General features: G+C 43.2%; 1 protein-coding gene across 4 annotated transcripts; it reads left to right on the top strand.

Moving 5' to 3' along the window:
• The first annotated feature begins 887 nt into the window (after nucleotides 1–887).
• kmt5c (lysine methyltransferase 5C) lies at nucleotides 888–14,414 on the top strand. Of its 4 annotated transcripts, none has more exons than XM_027030023.2 (10): nucleotides 888–1,160; nucleotides 2,287–2,419; nucleotides 4,470–4,635; nucleotides 4,825–4,934; nucleotides 5,497–5,660; nucleotides 5,860–5,879; nucleotides 6,148–6,284; nucleotides 6,460–6,623; nucleotides 6,886–7,227; nucleotides 12,383–12,587. In XM_027030023.2, the coding sequence occupies exons 2-10, from the start codon at nucleotides 2,307–2,309 to the stop codon at nucleotides 12,505–12,507; spliced, it is 1,341 nt and encodes a 446-aa protein (XP_026885824.2). In that variant the 5' UTR covers nucleotides 888–1,160; nucleotides 2,287–2,306; the 3' UTR covers nucleotides 12,508–12,587. The 4 variants fall into 4 exon arrangements, with proteins under 4 accessions (XP_026885824.2, XP_026885822.2, XP_026885821.2 ...); XM_027030021.2 differs by having other exon boundaries at nucleotides 6,886–8,070; XM_027030020.2 differs by lacking the exon at nucleotides 12,383–12,587 and adding an exon at nucleotides 10,025–10,192 and having other exon boundaries at nucleotides 6,886–9,909.
• The last annotated feature ends 677 nt before the right edge of the window (nucleotides 14,415–15,091 follow it).

Below are 15,091 nucleotides of genomic sequence, written 5' to 3'. Positions count from 1 at the left end.
TTGGCCCTCTATTCATCTGTCACTTGCTCCCTGTGACTGTGCATCCTACTCTTAGTTATACCATCACACAGGAAAAAAATATTTTTATTTTTATTATTATTATTATTATTATTATTATTAGTCCATTTTATTTCTCTTTTTTTTCCTTCTGTTTTCACCTGATGGGGAACAGCAATTCAGATAATGTATGTGGTTTTGTTTTTGTTGTTTTTTTAAATAAGCAATCAGGGATTTTTTTTCTCCATGCACTGATGCTGGGAAAACTATAATCATTTTAACTGTAAGATTTTAACAAACAAGCCAGTAGTTTTAAATGGGGGGGGGGGGAATTAAAAGCAAGAATTATACTGTTTTTTATGTACTTTTATGTAACTGTCTTTCTGTTACTGAGTAGAAAATAAAGTTAGTGTATTTGTACTTGTATGGTGGTATGAATTTGTTACCTATGCTTTTAGTGAAATATTATGTTCTTATGAAATTTTAAAATCAAGTTGCGATGTATTTTTACATCTTCATGCTTTCTGTTGTATTTTAGTTAATTATTCATTTTATCAATCTCTTAGAAATAATGTATGTATCTGCCCATGGACTAACTAAAGTGTCACTGTAACTGCTTCATGCCGGATTTGAGAGCTTTTATTCCGCTGCACCCTTGTGAATCGAAGCATCTTGAACGTCTAGTAGTAATAAGGTTGGGCAAATGGGAGTTTCCAGACTGATTTGACCAACCAAATAAATTTGAAAATTAAATAAATATACGAAGGCCAATGAGAAGAAGGTACTCGTGTTCGGACAACGCGTCAATCCTGGAATTAGCCAATCGCTGTAAAACCATCAGCGACAGCGATTGGTTAAATTCATTCCCCTTTTAAAACGTCCCTGCTCAGTGTCCAACTTACAGGTTCGAAAAGACTCGAAATATAAGTGTCATTTGTTATTAAGGCCAAACGCAAGTATTGTCACCTATATTATTAAATTGTAGACGTTTGCAGCAGTAGTTTTGCCCATGTGGAATTACAAATGGAAAAATGGAGAATCTTGAAGCAGACGATACCAACAATTGCTAGTCGTTTAGCTGGCTTGTGTGCTAGCTAGCGGGCTAGCTCGCAAATATTTCACTACGGACGAGCCGATTAGGAATTCGGAGGAAAGCCCGTCAGGTAAACTGTGGCGTTCAAAAGAAGTGTTTGCTCGGGGTTGTGACGTGTGCTTTTCCCACGTCCAAACCAAACGTCTACTACGTATATTACAAACAAAGCGAACGTTTATTTAATAAAAGCAAGGCCATTAGAGATTGTTGCAGAGCAGTGGGCTGCGGCTATTTTAGCGATTAGCTAACGGAGTGGCTCATGGGCGACGTATGACAGATTACGGAAAATGCCAGATTACGGAAAATAGCTACCATATTACAGGAAATGCCATATTAATTATGTAACGAGGCGGTTGTAAAGTACTCTGCTTGGCCCGCTAACGTTCTCTACGGTTAGCGTTAGCCTAGCTAGCTCGCGAGCTCCGAAGAGTGTCCGTTAGAGAGTGACCGTTAGGACAACGTCAGATGTTATTAGTTATGCGGTCTAACTATCAGTTAATAATCTCACACACTTTTCAAAGGATCTCCACTAAAAGCCTTGGAAATGGCATTCACACCTTCATATAGAGTAACGCTAGATAGTTTAGGAGAGCTGGAGTGTTAACCTAGCTAGTTGTTTCATTACTGCTTGCTGTACTTCAGTTGACTGACTGTGAGCAGAAGTGATGAAAGCAACGGTAACGCTCGCTACGTTATCTTGGGTTAGCTGGCCAACTGGTTTAGTATTACTGTTTAATAACGGCGATCCAGTTACAATATTGACTAATTAGCGACGAACTTGAGAAATAGCAAAATACTAAATCTGCGGTACTTAGCTGTCTGTCTTTAGAAAAAAAACTTATTTGGCATTTGGTCCGTAGTTTTCTGATTGTTTACTATAGTTAGATCGAGTCACCTCTTAAATCTTTTTAAAGGAATTAGCTTATTAGGTTAGGTAGCTAATCATTTCGCCCCGCGTGTTTGTGCTGTTCAGTGTTGATAGTTGACGTATAATCTGTCTCTTTGAGATCAGTTTTCATGCGGCATGTTTGCTAGCTACCGTTAGTTTACTAATCCGTGCGCACACCTTTCCGTGAACTCATTCAGAAGCGAAGACCGTTAGCTAGTCAGTCAACCTGCTATCAGGGTTAAGTGGGGTCAACACTAAACTGTTGTAGCTGATGGGTTGGTGTGTAACTTTTCCAATTCTCTTTCAGCATGTGGATGGTGGGCGAACATGGACGGACCATATAGAATGAGTGTGAGAGAACTGTGCGAGACGGATGATTTGGCCACCAGTCTGGTGCTGGATCCTTTACTGGGGTTCAGCACACATAAGATGAATATAAGGTAGCGTTTGCTTGCTCTCTCTCTCTCTCTCTCTCTCTCTCTCTCTCTCTTTCTCTGTGTGAGAGAGAAAAAAAAATCAGTGAAAGCACAGTACAGGACATTAATTTTCTACTGGTATTTAGACAGCCTGTGTCTTCATGTTGATGACACCACTTAATCTGATCCTATGAAAAAGTTCTAAAAACATCTGAACTGTAAACTTGACTGTTCATACACTAGACAAAGTGAAGCTGAAAAGGTACTGATCAATTTTACTGGAAACGTGCTGCTGTTAGTTTAACTTTCATCAGTTCTGAGAGCAGGTTGTCTGTGTATTTTGACTTAAGGAACAAAGAGCCTTCAGTGCCATACGCACATGCAATAGTACCTTTAAAAGTAAGTTGTTGCCCTTGACCTGCACTATAGGAGGGTTTCAGTCATGTGACTAAATGATCACATCAAAAGTTCCAAATTCTTTCATTTGGCTTTGATGGGTATTATGTGGCATTAAGGTGCCGTGTCATTAAGGGTCATCAGCAGGAGACTGCCGTTAGAAGTAATGGGATGTCACGATCCAGTTCTTTTTCTCCCGATCTGAGTACTTTAATAAGGAGTATCTGTCAAAATTGAGTCTGATTTGATACTTTTGTTTTCATAGGTAATGTACACTTAAACATCTCAAGCACATTTAAGTTAGTAAAACCAATGTTGAGCTCAGATAACTGCTATCAAAGCTTTCCCCTAATGATGATGATGATGACTATTAATAATAACAATAATAATAATAGTAAATATGTTAGGGTTATAAAACACATAAGAGCCAAAATAACAGACTACTCTATAGAATCCCATTTCAGCCAGAAGTGTTCTTTAAAATTACTAGTCTTTTGTATTACCAGTGTAGTAACATTATAGTAAAACTAGTTAGCGAGTGCCTCTGTGCTGCTGTGTTGTGTTCATCTTGAGGCTGCTGTCCTCATACCAGCCACTGCTATTCCCCCCAGAGCTTTTGCGTTGTCGGACAATATCACACAAACCTGTTGCTTGTCTATTTTTCACATATTCAACACCTCAGTTTCCTGAGTTATATACTTGGCTGTATGAGAACCGTAAAACAGACTAGCATGCAATGATGCATATTTTAAATCAAAGCTGTAATTTAGGGGGTAACACCTAGACTTGTAAAGCTCTGACATGGGAGTGTCTGAAATGTAGCTAGAGCAGAGAGGGTACAATATAACATGACACCAAAAACTGCAGCTTGCAACAGTGAACTGCATTCTCCAACTCAGACGTCGGTCGGTCATCTGGAGAATCATCCTCAGTGTAATTTTTGTCATTCCTTCGAAGAAACACTTCACCCAAGCAGCAAGCACTAGGATGGCTGTTTTCCTAAGTGACCTTTGTGACTCTATTCTTTCCAAAATGTTCTTTTTATAAGCTTGATTGTATTGATTATATTGAAAGCACCTAGGTTGCAGCCACTCTGTGAAATGCTGGCATTGTGTGTTTATATATTTTCTTTCCCCCTTCCCTGATAACATACTTCACTACGGAGAGTTGTGGCTATAGCTTGTATGCCATTAATGATGCAGTGATGAATAACAAAGATTTGCCTGTGCATGAGACTTAAAATATCCACTCTACTACAATGTGCTTGGGTCGGCCCGAAATCGATATATCTGATCGGGACATCCCTATAAATAATTAAGTGTCCTCTCAGGCTAAGGATGTAGATTTTCTCCAGTAAACTCTACCAAGCAAAAGAATGAAAAAAATGGGGGGGGGACTATGTTGTGTGATCGGTTGATGAGATGCGCTCTGGGTGGTTTGAGTTAGATGGCGAGGCATGCGAGAGTACCAGTGTGGCGAGCGACAGTGATAATGCCAGGCTTGCAGAGATGAGCTGTGGCCTGTGAAACCCTCCTATAGCAGGTGCACTCACTACTGCCATATTTGCAGCAGTCCGCCAGTCCGTGAGTGCCTCAGGCCAGCACAGTGTGGTGTGGGCTTGTGGCGCTCAGGGCGGTGCTACTAAAGTGAGCAGCTTCTCTGGCGTGTATTTCCTCAGTCCTCTGCCAGAGATCCGGCGTTGGAGCTACCTGAGGGAGACTCTGCTGCGCTTCTGTCGCACCAGGGACTTCCAGGCCACGTTCGACGCACTGCTGGACGGAGAGTGGACCAGCAACTACTTCCCAAGCCTGGGCACGCACCGGCAGGAGCTGCTGAGACAGCACGTGCGTAAAAGCCATGCGCCTCCCATGGCCTCCGTCACGGAGGTTTGGCTCTGCCACTTTGCCCTTGGTTCCTTTATCTTGATGCATTCTGCTGAATCTTTGCAGGACATGGCTGCCTCTGCTGGGCCTGAGGGACACTTTTAAATAAGATTGTTTTTAAAAAAATATATCTTTGTATATCTCTCTTAGATGTACCGCTATCTTACGGCCTTCCTGTTGGACAGTGGAGTGCAGATTGAGTCATGTGACCGGTATTCATCAGAAACCAATGGGGCCAAAATCACAGCTACAAGGCACTGGTGAGACTCCCTCCCCTTTTCTGCTTTACATATGATTGTGGTTCACATGGTACGCTGATTTATGGAGTTCTTAGTTCTATTGTGCTCTTTTTATTTAATTTTACGTCATTTTTATAATGTAATGTATAATATCAATATAATGTAATATAATTTTTAACAATCACATAAGATTCCCTCCAGGACAACACATGAATTACAATGAATTACACAGGCAAGATTGTTTAGACTAATCATGTATTTTAATTTAATTAGTCCTTTTATCATAAATATATTATCTCTTGGCCCATATAAAGCCCTCACAAATAATGAACACCTTAAAGTATATAGCTGCTTGATTTAGCGTCCTCAAGGGGAGTTTGGTTGGGGCAGAACATTATTTATTCAGCAGTCTGTTGCTATGTAGAATTTTGAGATGTGTGTTCTGTGGGTGTTTTTGATGAATCTCAGTGTTCACATGATTAAGGGTGAATAATTTTGGTCAAAATGCAGTTACACATGCCATGCAGTCTTGATGTTGTGTTGCATCAGCCATTGTAACGTGTTGGAACGCAATCTCATTCAGGTCAATTGGAGAGCGTGTGGAGGTGCTGCAGGGCTGCATTGCTGAGCTGAGTCCTGCCGATGGCGCTGTGCTAAGGGCGGGAGTGAATGACTTCAGTGTGATGTACTCTACACGTAAGCAGTGCGCTCAGCTCTGGCTGGGACCTGCTGCCTTCATCAACCATGGTGAGAGACAGTAGCTTACACACTGTACATGTAACATGTGTGTACATGACTTTTAATATACACTGCATACTACATGCACCACTGCAAAAGCTTATTTATCCAGTTGGTTATTGATTGATTGATTTGTTGGTTAGACATGATGGTAGCTGAAAATAGCTCCCCTGTGTTGACTGGTACTTCCTCTGTTTCTTGGCTGTAGACTGCAGACCGAATTGCAAGGTAAGAGATCAAATTATTCCTTTCCCCTGAGTCTCTGCACCCTAGCAATTCTGCTGCCTTCAGGTGCAGTATAATAAACATGTTAAATTAAGAAAGGCAGTTAAGAAATTATGATTAACAATGTTGAGCATGTGTTTTTCCCCCATTCTGTTATAATGCTAAGAGGTTTTAAGGATGTATGAATGTGATTATGTTAATTTTTGACATTGTCAAGTAAAGCATCTCATTATTCACCCTTCCTTTGGCTTCTCCCCATTTCTGGCACCAGTTTGTTCCTGGGGATAAGAACGGAGCATGTGTGAAAGTGGTCCGGCCCATCTCGCCAGGGGAGGAGATCACATGTTACTATGGCGACAGCTTTTTTGGGGAGGACAATGAGATGTGTGAATGTTACACCTGTGAGAGGTGAGGGCCCCACCCATGGGTGTAGGTTAGGAGCAGTTGTCTGGGTGTATTTTGTTTATGTAGTCAGCAGAATGTTTTCCCAACACTGTCTTTTAAGATCATTTTAAAATCTGTTTTGTTTTTTTTTTTGCGGGGGTATGTGTTTGTTTGTTTGTTTGTTTGTTTGTTTGTTTAGGAGAGGGGAGGGATTCTTCAGACAGAGGCTGGATAGACTGCCAGAGTGGGTTGGCTCCAGTGATCCTTTAGGCCAGAAATACAAATTCAGAGAGACAGACTTGAGGCTGAACCGAGGGAAGGGAAACAGCACTCCAAAGGGATTTCTCACTGTAACAAATCCAGGTATTCGCTTGCTGATGTTCATGATCCAGGTTACTAATATCTAATCTGCAATTGTATTAGGTTTGCACATTCCTGCTGCTTAAAATAAAAACTGAACAGTAGTGAATTTTTGTAGCCCTTTTGGGGAGAAGGGCAGGATTAAATTATCTTGTTTGTTTTTCCTTAATAACCATAGGATTTATTTTAGATCTCAGTTTGTTCTCTTATGTCTGAATCAAATACTGTTTCTGACTCTCTCTCTCTCATCTGGCCTGTCTTTCAGCTTGCTCTGTGAGGAATTCCTTTTCCCAGCAGATGAAGAGGAACGCCCCTACAGTGAGCAGCAGGACGACAAAGACCAAGAGGTGGAAAAGGGAGGAGGAGCAAACCAAACAGGCAGAGAAGAGGCGAGACGACCATCTCATCTCATCCCTGTCTTCCTGCAGTCTCAGAGACTTCAGCGTCTGCCTGTATAATCACACAGTGGACTTTCTCTTAAGTTGCAAGGACCCTACTAGCAAAGAGCGAGCCCTGCTGGAAAGGATAGAGAGCAAGAGACCAAACCCTGATAGGGCAAACAACGGACTGAGCTTTCTGACACCTACTGCCGTTGAACCACAAGGAGGTGAGGAGAGACAGGACATTTCTAGTGACTTATTGAGTAGTAATCCTGCTGCTGAATTAAATTTAAAACCTTTTGCTTTAACATCCATTTCGAGCATATGCGATACTAACTGTCCGAAATCTAAGGGACGGAACATGGATGCTCGGGCAGTTAGAGTCGTTCATCAGATGGCCATTTCCTCGAGGACCCGGAATATGCTTCGGAGTCGACTAAGGGGAGGTGTCCGAGCCTTTGAACATTCTAAATTGTCTCGCTTGAGCAAAAAGGCAGTTAAAATGATCAGCCAGACATCTAATGTTCATGTAAACCGCAGAGATCCCCCTCGTCAGAGAGGGAGTGTCTCTGAGCTCAGAAATGGTCGTAGGCACATTACCGTTAAGATGGATAAGTCACGTTTGTGCAAAACGTACCTTGGTAGGGGTGGAGGAAATAACAGTAAGTCATCACAGTCCCAGGCGGTCACACAAGAGGAACATTGCAGCTTTGGGGACAGTGACAAGGAGGAGGCTGATGGCAACAAGTGCATCACAGGCGCTGCTAGGGAGGGAGGTTTGAACTCCCTGACTGCCTCAGAGACCTCGGGGGAAAAGGAGAACAAACACAGACCTTCTGTTGTTTCTGGCGCCATCACTGTTGCATCTCCCTCGCCGCCTCCCCCCAGTTGCCCTCCCCTCTCTCTCCCTTCAGGGTTAACGCGCTACGTAAAAGTCAGCCTGGTCAGAGTGTCCATCCCAGGAGAAGTAGGAGCAGCTGGCAGGGCAAAGCAGGGCCAGGCAGATAGCAGTGGAGAGCCAGAGTTCTCACCACCAGCAGCTGGAGAGCAGGAGGATTCAAAGTGCCAAGGTATGGCTAGAGCTGAAGGTAAGAGAGGGGTGAGGGAAATGTACTTTACACCAGTAAACATGGGAAGTGCAGACAGGTATTTAAAAGTCACATGTGGTTTATTACAGTGTGATATAGAAAGTACCAAAAATGCTGCTATCACACAAACTGCTGCCAAGGAAGTAGAAGAGGATAGTAAGTGGGGTAGAGTCGGAGAGGAAACTGGGGAAGAGAAGGGAAGTGGTGATAATAGAGTTAGCGCTGATTCTGTCGGTGTTGAAACAGCTTTGAATGAAGAGGGGTTAGTGACCAGGGTAGAGAAAAGACAACATTCACCAAGAAGTGAAACGAAAGAGGGTGTGAAAAGCACAGCTGAAGGGGAAGATAAGGAAGAGAGTGAAGCTGACAAACAGGGCAAGGGAACCAGCCAAAGAGCCTGTACAGTACAAAAGAACATGGATTTATTGGTACATTTTGGGAGCAAAACCATTGTTATAAAGGAGGCGAAAGTCCTTCTGTCTGACATTTTCAAGAGCATAAGCAGTAAACCGATCAGACAACAACAGGATAGCAAAGGATACAATAGCATTCTCAGGAATCCCTCGTCCCAGCGTGCAGATAAAAAATGGACCCAGTGTATTAAAAGACTGAAATCCCTTACTTCTCATGGAGAGAGAGAAGGTTTGAATGAAGGCTGCGATCCAGTGAAAAAAAACGCAGGTCCCTTTACTCAGATTGTGACTGAAAGTAAGTGTAATACAGAGGCCCTGGGTTTAGCTGACGTGGGCGGAGCACAGATAGCCCAGAAAGCAGCGGTGGAAGCTCAGCCCTCTTCAGAGCCTCTCTCTCCTGCTAAGGGTAGTGTGGATCACAGTCTCCAGAGCAGCATCCCCCTAAAGAAACGTGCATTTCGGGAGTCCATCGACGCAGATCCAGCAGATCAGGATGTGATCGCAGCTGTGATGGAGCCGGCATGTGCCACTAAATGTGTGGCGAGCAGGCTGGACAGTCTGTTGCCTGCATCCCAAGGGAACAGCAGTGTTGATGCTGAAGCTCAGAACTTAACCTTAGAGCTGAGCCCAACTTTCAAGGCAGAGACTGTAGGATCAAAGAAGCGTGCTGCAACAATCAGGCCATCTAAAACTTCAGCACTCCGAAAGCTTCATCCCAGAAAAAAGCTGCGATCTTTTCAAGCTAGACTAGTGCAAGAGCATGGGAAGAAGCTTAGAGACAGAGACAGCACAAGTATCTTACCGGTAGAGAAGAGCCCTGAACGTAGTGCAAATAACAAGAAGAACTCCAAACATACCTCTGAGCTGGAAAGCATAGTGGAGTATGTCGATGCAGTAGAAGAGATGCGTGAGAGAGTGAGAGGGGGACAAGGCGATAGTCAGAAAGTGCTAGAGAAAACAGCAGAGTTTACTGAGCATGGCTCAGCAGAGAATAACGCTGAGTTACCTGCCCCAGAATCTCCTGTAAATACGGAAGACAAGCAGAGCCCTAAGTTAAGAATACGACTGAAAAGAAAAGGGGGGAAGGAATGGGAAATGGAGACTACACACAAGCGCGACAGCGCTGTGGGTGAAACGCCAAGCCTACTGCCACGTGCTGATGCGATTGACCCCTTTAAGGCTATTTTAGACTCCGTTGCAATTTTAAACTTGGAAATGGAGAGGATTCGAGGTCACGGAGAAGTAGATAAAACTGTGGGATTGGAGAAAGCAACGAAAGCTGTTCAAGACGTCTTGGAGCACTGCAGAAAAGAAGGCTCAATCAAGCCAAGGAAAAGACACAAAAAGATACCATCCATTGGCGTCAGCACCAAAAAGCATGTTAAAGGACAAGGAAGCTCTGTTGAAGGTAAAAGCATTGTTCCTGGTGTGCCTCAGCGGCAGAGCGTGCTTGTGAAACATCTCAAAGTGGAGGCGGACAGTGCTGATATTAAACCTCTACCTCTTCTTCGTTTGCGCCGCAGGGCCGAGGGCAGGTGGGAGGTGGAGGGCGAACAAGCTCCGAAACAGGACACAAACAAGGGCCCAGGCAGTTCCGTGCTGAGGGAGCCGAGAGGCCCGACATGCATCTCTCCTGGGACGCCAGTACTGGGAGATACGGATGCCAGCAAAGTGAAACAGGAAACTTTGTCTCCCTGCCAACACCAGGCCATTGCTGGCAGCGGTGATGAGACTAGAGAGTTCTCTAAAGGTGCAACCAGTTCAGAGCCTCCTCCTCTTTTATTATCTCTCTCACCCTTGTCTCTAAATTCTCCGTATCATGAAGGACTGACAGAAGTGGCCCGTATTAATGGAAGAGTTGACCTCAAAGAGAGAGGTAGGGAAGCCAAAGCACCAGAGAATATCGAAAGGAAGGAGACCCCTGTGGCAGGAGGGATGACAAAGGCTGAGCTCAAAGAGAGAAGTGAGGTTTGCTTGAGTCACAACTTATTACAGATCAACAGAAGCCTTTCTAAACTCCAAGCCATGAGCCAGCAGCAGCCACCAGAGAGGAGTGGCTCTGCTAGCACCAGTGCAACAACTACCTCCTGTCCAATTCAGTCAAGGCCTTTGTCTCCTCCCACTTCACCCTTTACCACAGAGTGCTCCTTTTCCAACTATTCAGAGGATATTTTAGATTTTCAGTGCTTGAATCTTGAAAGCTATGATCAGGCACACACACAAAACAGCCTGCCAAGTTCATTAACAGATTACTGCCCTGGGGAACCACATAACACTGGATCTTTTAGTAGCCCCTTCTCTCAAAGCCCAAATGATGGATGGAACCCAGAGACTCCATACCTTGGCTCCCCGAGTCCAGGGAGGAGCTTTAGTCCAGCTGAAGACCTCAGTTTCGCTGATCTGGGCCTTTCAAGAGAAGACGCTCCGTTGTTGAACAGCGGCCCTTTCTTCTCTTCCAAAGAAAAGACGTTTACTCCTGTAACGAGTTTAGCATTTGCTAAAGATTGTGAAAGAAATACATCATTTTTTGATGGTCTGCTCACGAAACGTAACCTGATTTTCCAGAACAAGGACGATTCTGCAACACCTCTGGTCTGTTTGGCAGATAAAACCTTAGGCAACCAAAGGGACTTAATATTTAATCCATCCTCAAGTAATAAGCAGACAGCCCCCCCTTCTTGCGTACAGTCTCAGGATAAGCTCAGTTTTCTTGATAGCTCAAAGAATCTATCAACCCCAGCAGACTTTGCCAGAAACCAAGCTAAGGACAAAACTAGCGGGCCGCTCCATTTCCATGGCTTAGCTCACAAATCACAACCTGTCTTTTTGAGCCAGTCAGTGCAGAACCTCTACAACGCTAGCTCCCAGGGTAATCCTGTGAAGCCCTTCCATTCCCTTCATACAGGAAGCAAAGCCATGTCGAGCTCAGAGTTGCCTGGGGCCCTTAACCTTGGCAGCGTGCGGCTCCGTGGGCATGAGAAAAAGTCTGCGTTTTTCCACAATAGTTTGGTGAAGCTTGAAGGAGGATATGGTCAGACTGTTTCTAAAACTTCCTCAATAGGTGATCCTAAGCTTTCTTCGAAGTTCCACGGCACCAGATCTGAACTTACCGACCCTGCTCCAGGTCAGTCTAATTTACACAAAGATCCATCAGCTGATGTTCTTCAAAGTGGATATCTGAAATATTTAGAAAACTCAAGGAGAGGCACAAAGACCGTTACACCACACAAAGGACTATCTGAGGCCCACCCACAGACCGACAAAGTTTACCCAGTTTACTTTTTCAGCTCTAACAAAACTCCAGTGAATGTCGTCAAAAACTCAACCGTAGAAAAGCTGCAGAATTCTAGGTTTAACAACAGTCCCAACATGCCATGCAACATTTTTTCATCTAGCTCAAGTCCTCAGAGTTACAGTGTACCTCACTGTAAACCGTCGAGGCAGGACAAACCTCATGCTGTGGTGGCTCCCAGCCAGAACTCTCAACCTCCTTTTCCCCTGGACAAAAGTCAGCTGTGTTTCTCACACTGTGATCCCTTAGATGTTAACTTAAGCTGCTCGCTTTCCCCCAACGTTTCTCAACATGGTAGCCCACACATGGGCTACAGGGATTCTGTGGCCCAGGAAATCCCTGTAACCAAAGCTCAGCCATCCTCTTTCGTGTACAGCCAGTCAGCTCACCCGTCATACGTCGTGAACTTCACAGGCGATCACTCTGTCACCCTGGACTACACTGTTGATGGGGACTGCTTGAATTACTCCTCATCAGTACCCACAAATTACACTTACCATTGTCTTATGGAACCTTCCGGAACTCAAGGAAGGCTCATCTTAGAACCATGTGGTCCCACAAGCATCTCACATTCTCCTTCTCTGGGCAGCTTTACAGGACATAAAGGCCAGCCTGAGCAGTCGAGTAAGGTCCCTCAGCATCACGGGCAGCCTGGAGGCCATCCGATCATTTCCCACCACTTCCCACCATCAAACTCTCAGAACACGTCTGTGACGGACCGTAAACCCAAGAGGCTAAGGCTAGTGGTAACGGATGGTACTGTAGACCTCGATCTGCAGTACACTGATTAATGATTACTCTCACTGATGATGAATTCTGCTTTCTATATTCATATTTATTAACAATAATGCAAGTATGTTCTCTCTGTTAAAAAAAAAAAAGTTTAAAAGCATTGTGCTTAGGATTTCTGATGTGCATTTTTTATTGTTGTCATTTTATGTGATTATTTAATTATTTCATTAGCATTCAGGATTGTGTTACAGTTTTATAATGTTTATGTAAACCATTGTGGTTCTCACATAGTAGCTCAGATCAGCCACATGATGGAGGTGTTGTTATTCTGTTTTTGTGGATGTCCTTTCCCCATTCATACTCATTTGCTTAAATGAACATTTAGGGATAAGCGTAACCAAGTCGAATGATAAGGGTGCATGGCAGCTTGCCTGTTGGACTGGGTCTGTTGGAGCAGGGCCAAGGCAGGTAGCATGTGATTTTTGATCCCCTGCGTCTGCCTGGCTGTGCCAAATTGAATTAAGGGCCACAGACAATGATGTGGAACAGAGTATGCTGTACATGAACAGTGAGTACTGTATGAGACCTGTAATTCATCCTGTATTCCTGCTTGATTCCTCTGAGAGGATGTCCGTGTGACTGAGGGCATCGCCATCATCTGCTACAGTGTACTGTGTAAGTAGGCCTTGGTGGATCTAAGCAGACACAGATTAGGTCTTGTCCTAGAATGATATATGCTTTCACCTCTTTCACATATATCTGAATGTCCCAGGCTCTTTTTTTAAAAATAGAATTCAATTACTCTAAAATGAGAAAATGAATCTTGGTGTGTGATGCGTGCCCAGAAACTTGAGAGATGCTGGCATGAAGTGTGTAAAATTTGGATAATTCAAAGCAAACTAGCGATTATCTTTTCTAGTTTTTGATCTATGATTTTTAAAAGCTATTTCACCATTCAGTCTGAGGCACTGTAATGTGTGGGGAAATCTCTTCCAGATTACCCTGTCTCATCGTCTTGTATCAGTTTCAGATGTGAAGAAAACCCTGAAGGTCCATGGGAGAGCCTTCCCATGACGATTTAAGCACACAAACTAATTGTATTATAGATTTCTTAATCATCCCTGTGAATATTATTCCAGTTCAGATGCATGCATGTACAGTTAACTCACTTCCTCACTGTGTGGGAGTGCACACAATACCAGAGTAGTGCAGCCTTTAGTCCATGTAGTACTGTAGTCTTTTAACAGCATTTATGCTGGTTATATTTTTAAATTTGTTGATGTTTGTTTACCCCTAATTTTTGTATTTATGGTACACGCTTTGTGTGTGTGATCTGAGTTTACACCTCCTGTGGTCTGGGATCAGGCTGTTTTTAACCATACTGTTCACTCTAGGGAGGTTAGGATCAGGACCCAAATGTGTTGTAGCTCTTACAGTGCACGGCAACATGAAGCCTGATGCTACTTTTCTAACTTTCCTGATTTTGCATGCTTTGTGGGGCTTGAGATGTGGAGGTGTAACTGTTTGGAGGTCACCTCTGTTTTTTTCAAGCTGCAGATATGAGCAGTGGGTGGGAAACATGTTCGTGTCATGTCCAGAGTTCATGGTGCAAAAGGCCAACATGATATTTATATTTATTTCAATATCCTCTAAACATGGTGCTTTAATATAACTTAATGTTTTGATTGTACTGTATAAAAATGTATTTTACTTTTTTTTACATCTAGAATGTCAGTGGTTATAAGATGTAGTAATCTTTACTCCCCATGTTTCCAATAACCATTCTCTTTCAGAGAGTTTGTAACAATGTTAGTTTGTCTTAATTACAGTTTCACTGTAAAGATGTAAAGATATGAAAATGATATAAATAAAATGAATCCTTTGTTAGAGATTATTTTAAAATTCTCAGTTTAAAAGATCAAATTTTTCTAAAATGTCAGGTTTTTTAATGTGTAAAGAAAGGAATTCCAAGGTATTGTGTGAAGCAGGTTATCAGTTCTGTCCCACAGTTCTTGTGTCAGATCGGACCGTGCTGTCAGCAGCCTTGCTGAGAAATCTCACTTCATGTGGAGTTGGCTAAGCTCTGAAACATTCTGTGTTGCTTTTCTGAGCTAATTTGAGCCTTACTTTAAACACCATGCTACATGGAAATCATCAAGCCTTTTTCTTCCATATTGTGACATTTCTGAGTGAAACAGGCTGTTCAGGCAGTGGTGTGAGTTGGGTTTCTGCAAAGAGATTTGATCAGATTGCCACAGCACATGGGTTCATTAGAGTTAATTCCCCTCAGCTTCCTGAGTCTTGGTGACAAAATATCAGAAAACGTGACAGGTGGGCAAAAGTTGAGGAAGGATTACAGAAAGCAGGAATGATGATTTGCTCTGCTTATATAGTGCCTTTCGCAATCCAAAAGACACTTTACATTTAAGAAAGAAAGACAGAATTTTGACTTGTAAATGATAAATCAGGAACATGAATTAGTAAAAAAAAGTTCAATTATGATTTCAGGTCATCCTTAAGGTAGCACTGATCTGAAACCAGCCAATGTACTCTGGGTTCATCTGAC

Source organism: Electrophorus electricus, chromosome 1 (genome assembly GCF_013358815.1).
Source record: "Electrophorus electricus isolate fEleEle1 chromosome 1, fEleEle1.pri, whole genome shotgun sequence".
NCBI lineage: Eukaryota > Metazoa > Chordata > Actinopteri > Gymnotiformes > Gymnotidae > Electrophorus > Electrophorus electricus.
The sequence above is the reverse complement of the archived record's forward strand: the minus strand, read 5'-3'. Positions and strand labels throughout refer to the sequence as shown.

What these genes read in the sequence shown, in the direction of transcription:
- kmt5c (XM_027030019.2), top strand. Translation starts at nt 2,307, where the DNA reads ATGGACGGACCATATAGAATGAGTGTGAGAGAACTGTGCGAGACGGAT. An exon ending in ACTGCAGACCGAATTGCAAG is followed by an intron (nt 5,880 to 6,147) that starts GTAAGAGATCAA and finishes TTCTGGCACCAG; the next exon opens with TTTGTTCCTGGGGATAAGAA. An exon ending in TCTCACTGTAACAAATCCAG is followed by an intron (nt 6,624 to 6,885) that starts GTATTCGCTTGC and finishes CCTGTCTTTCAG; the next exon opens with CTTGCTCTGTGAGGAATTCC.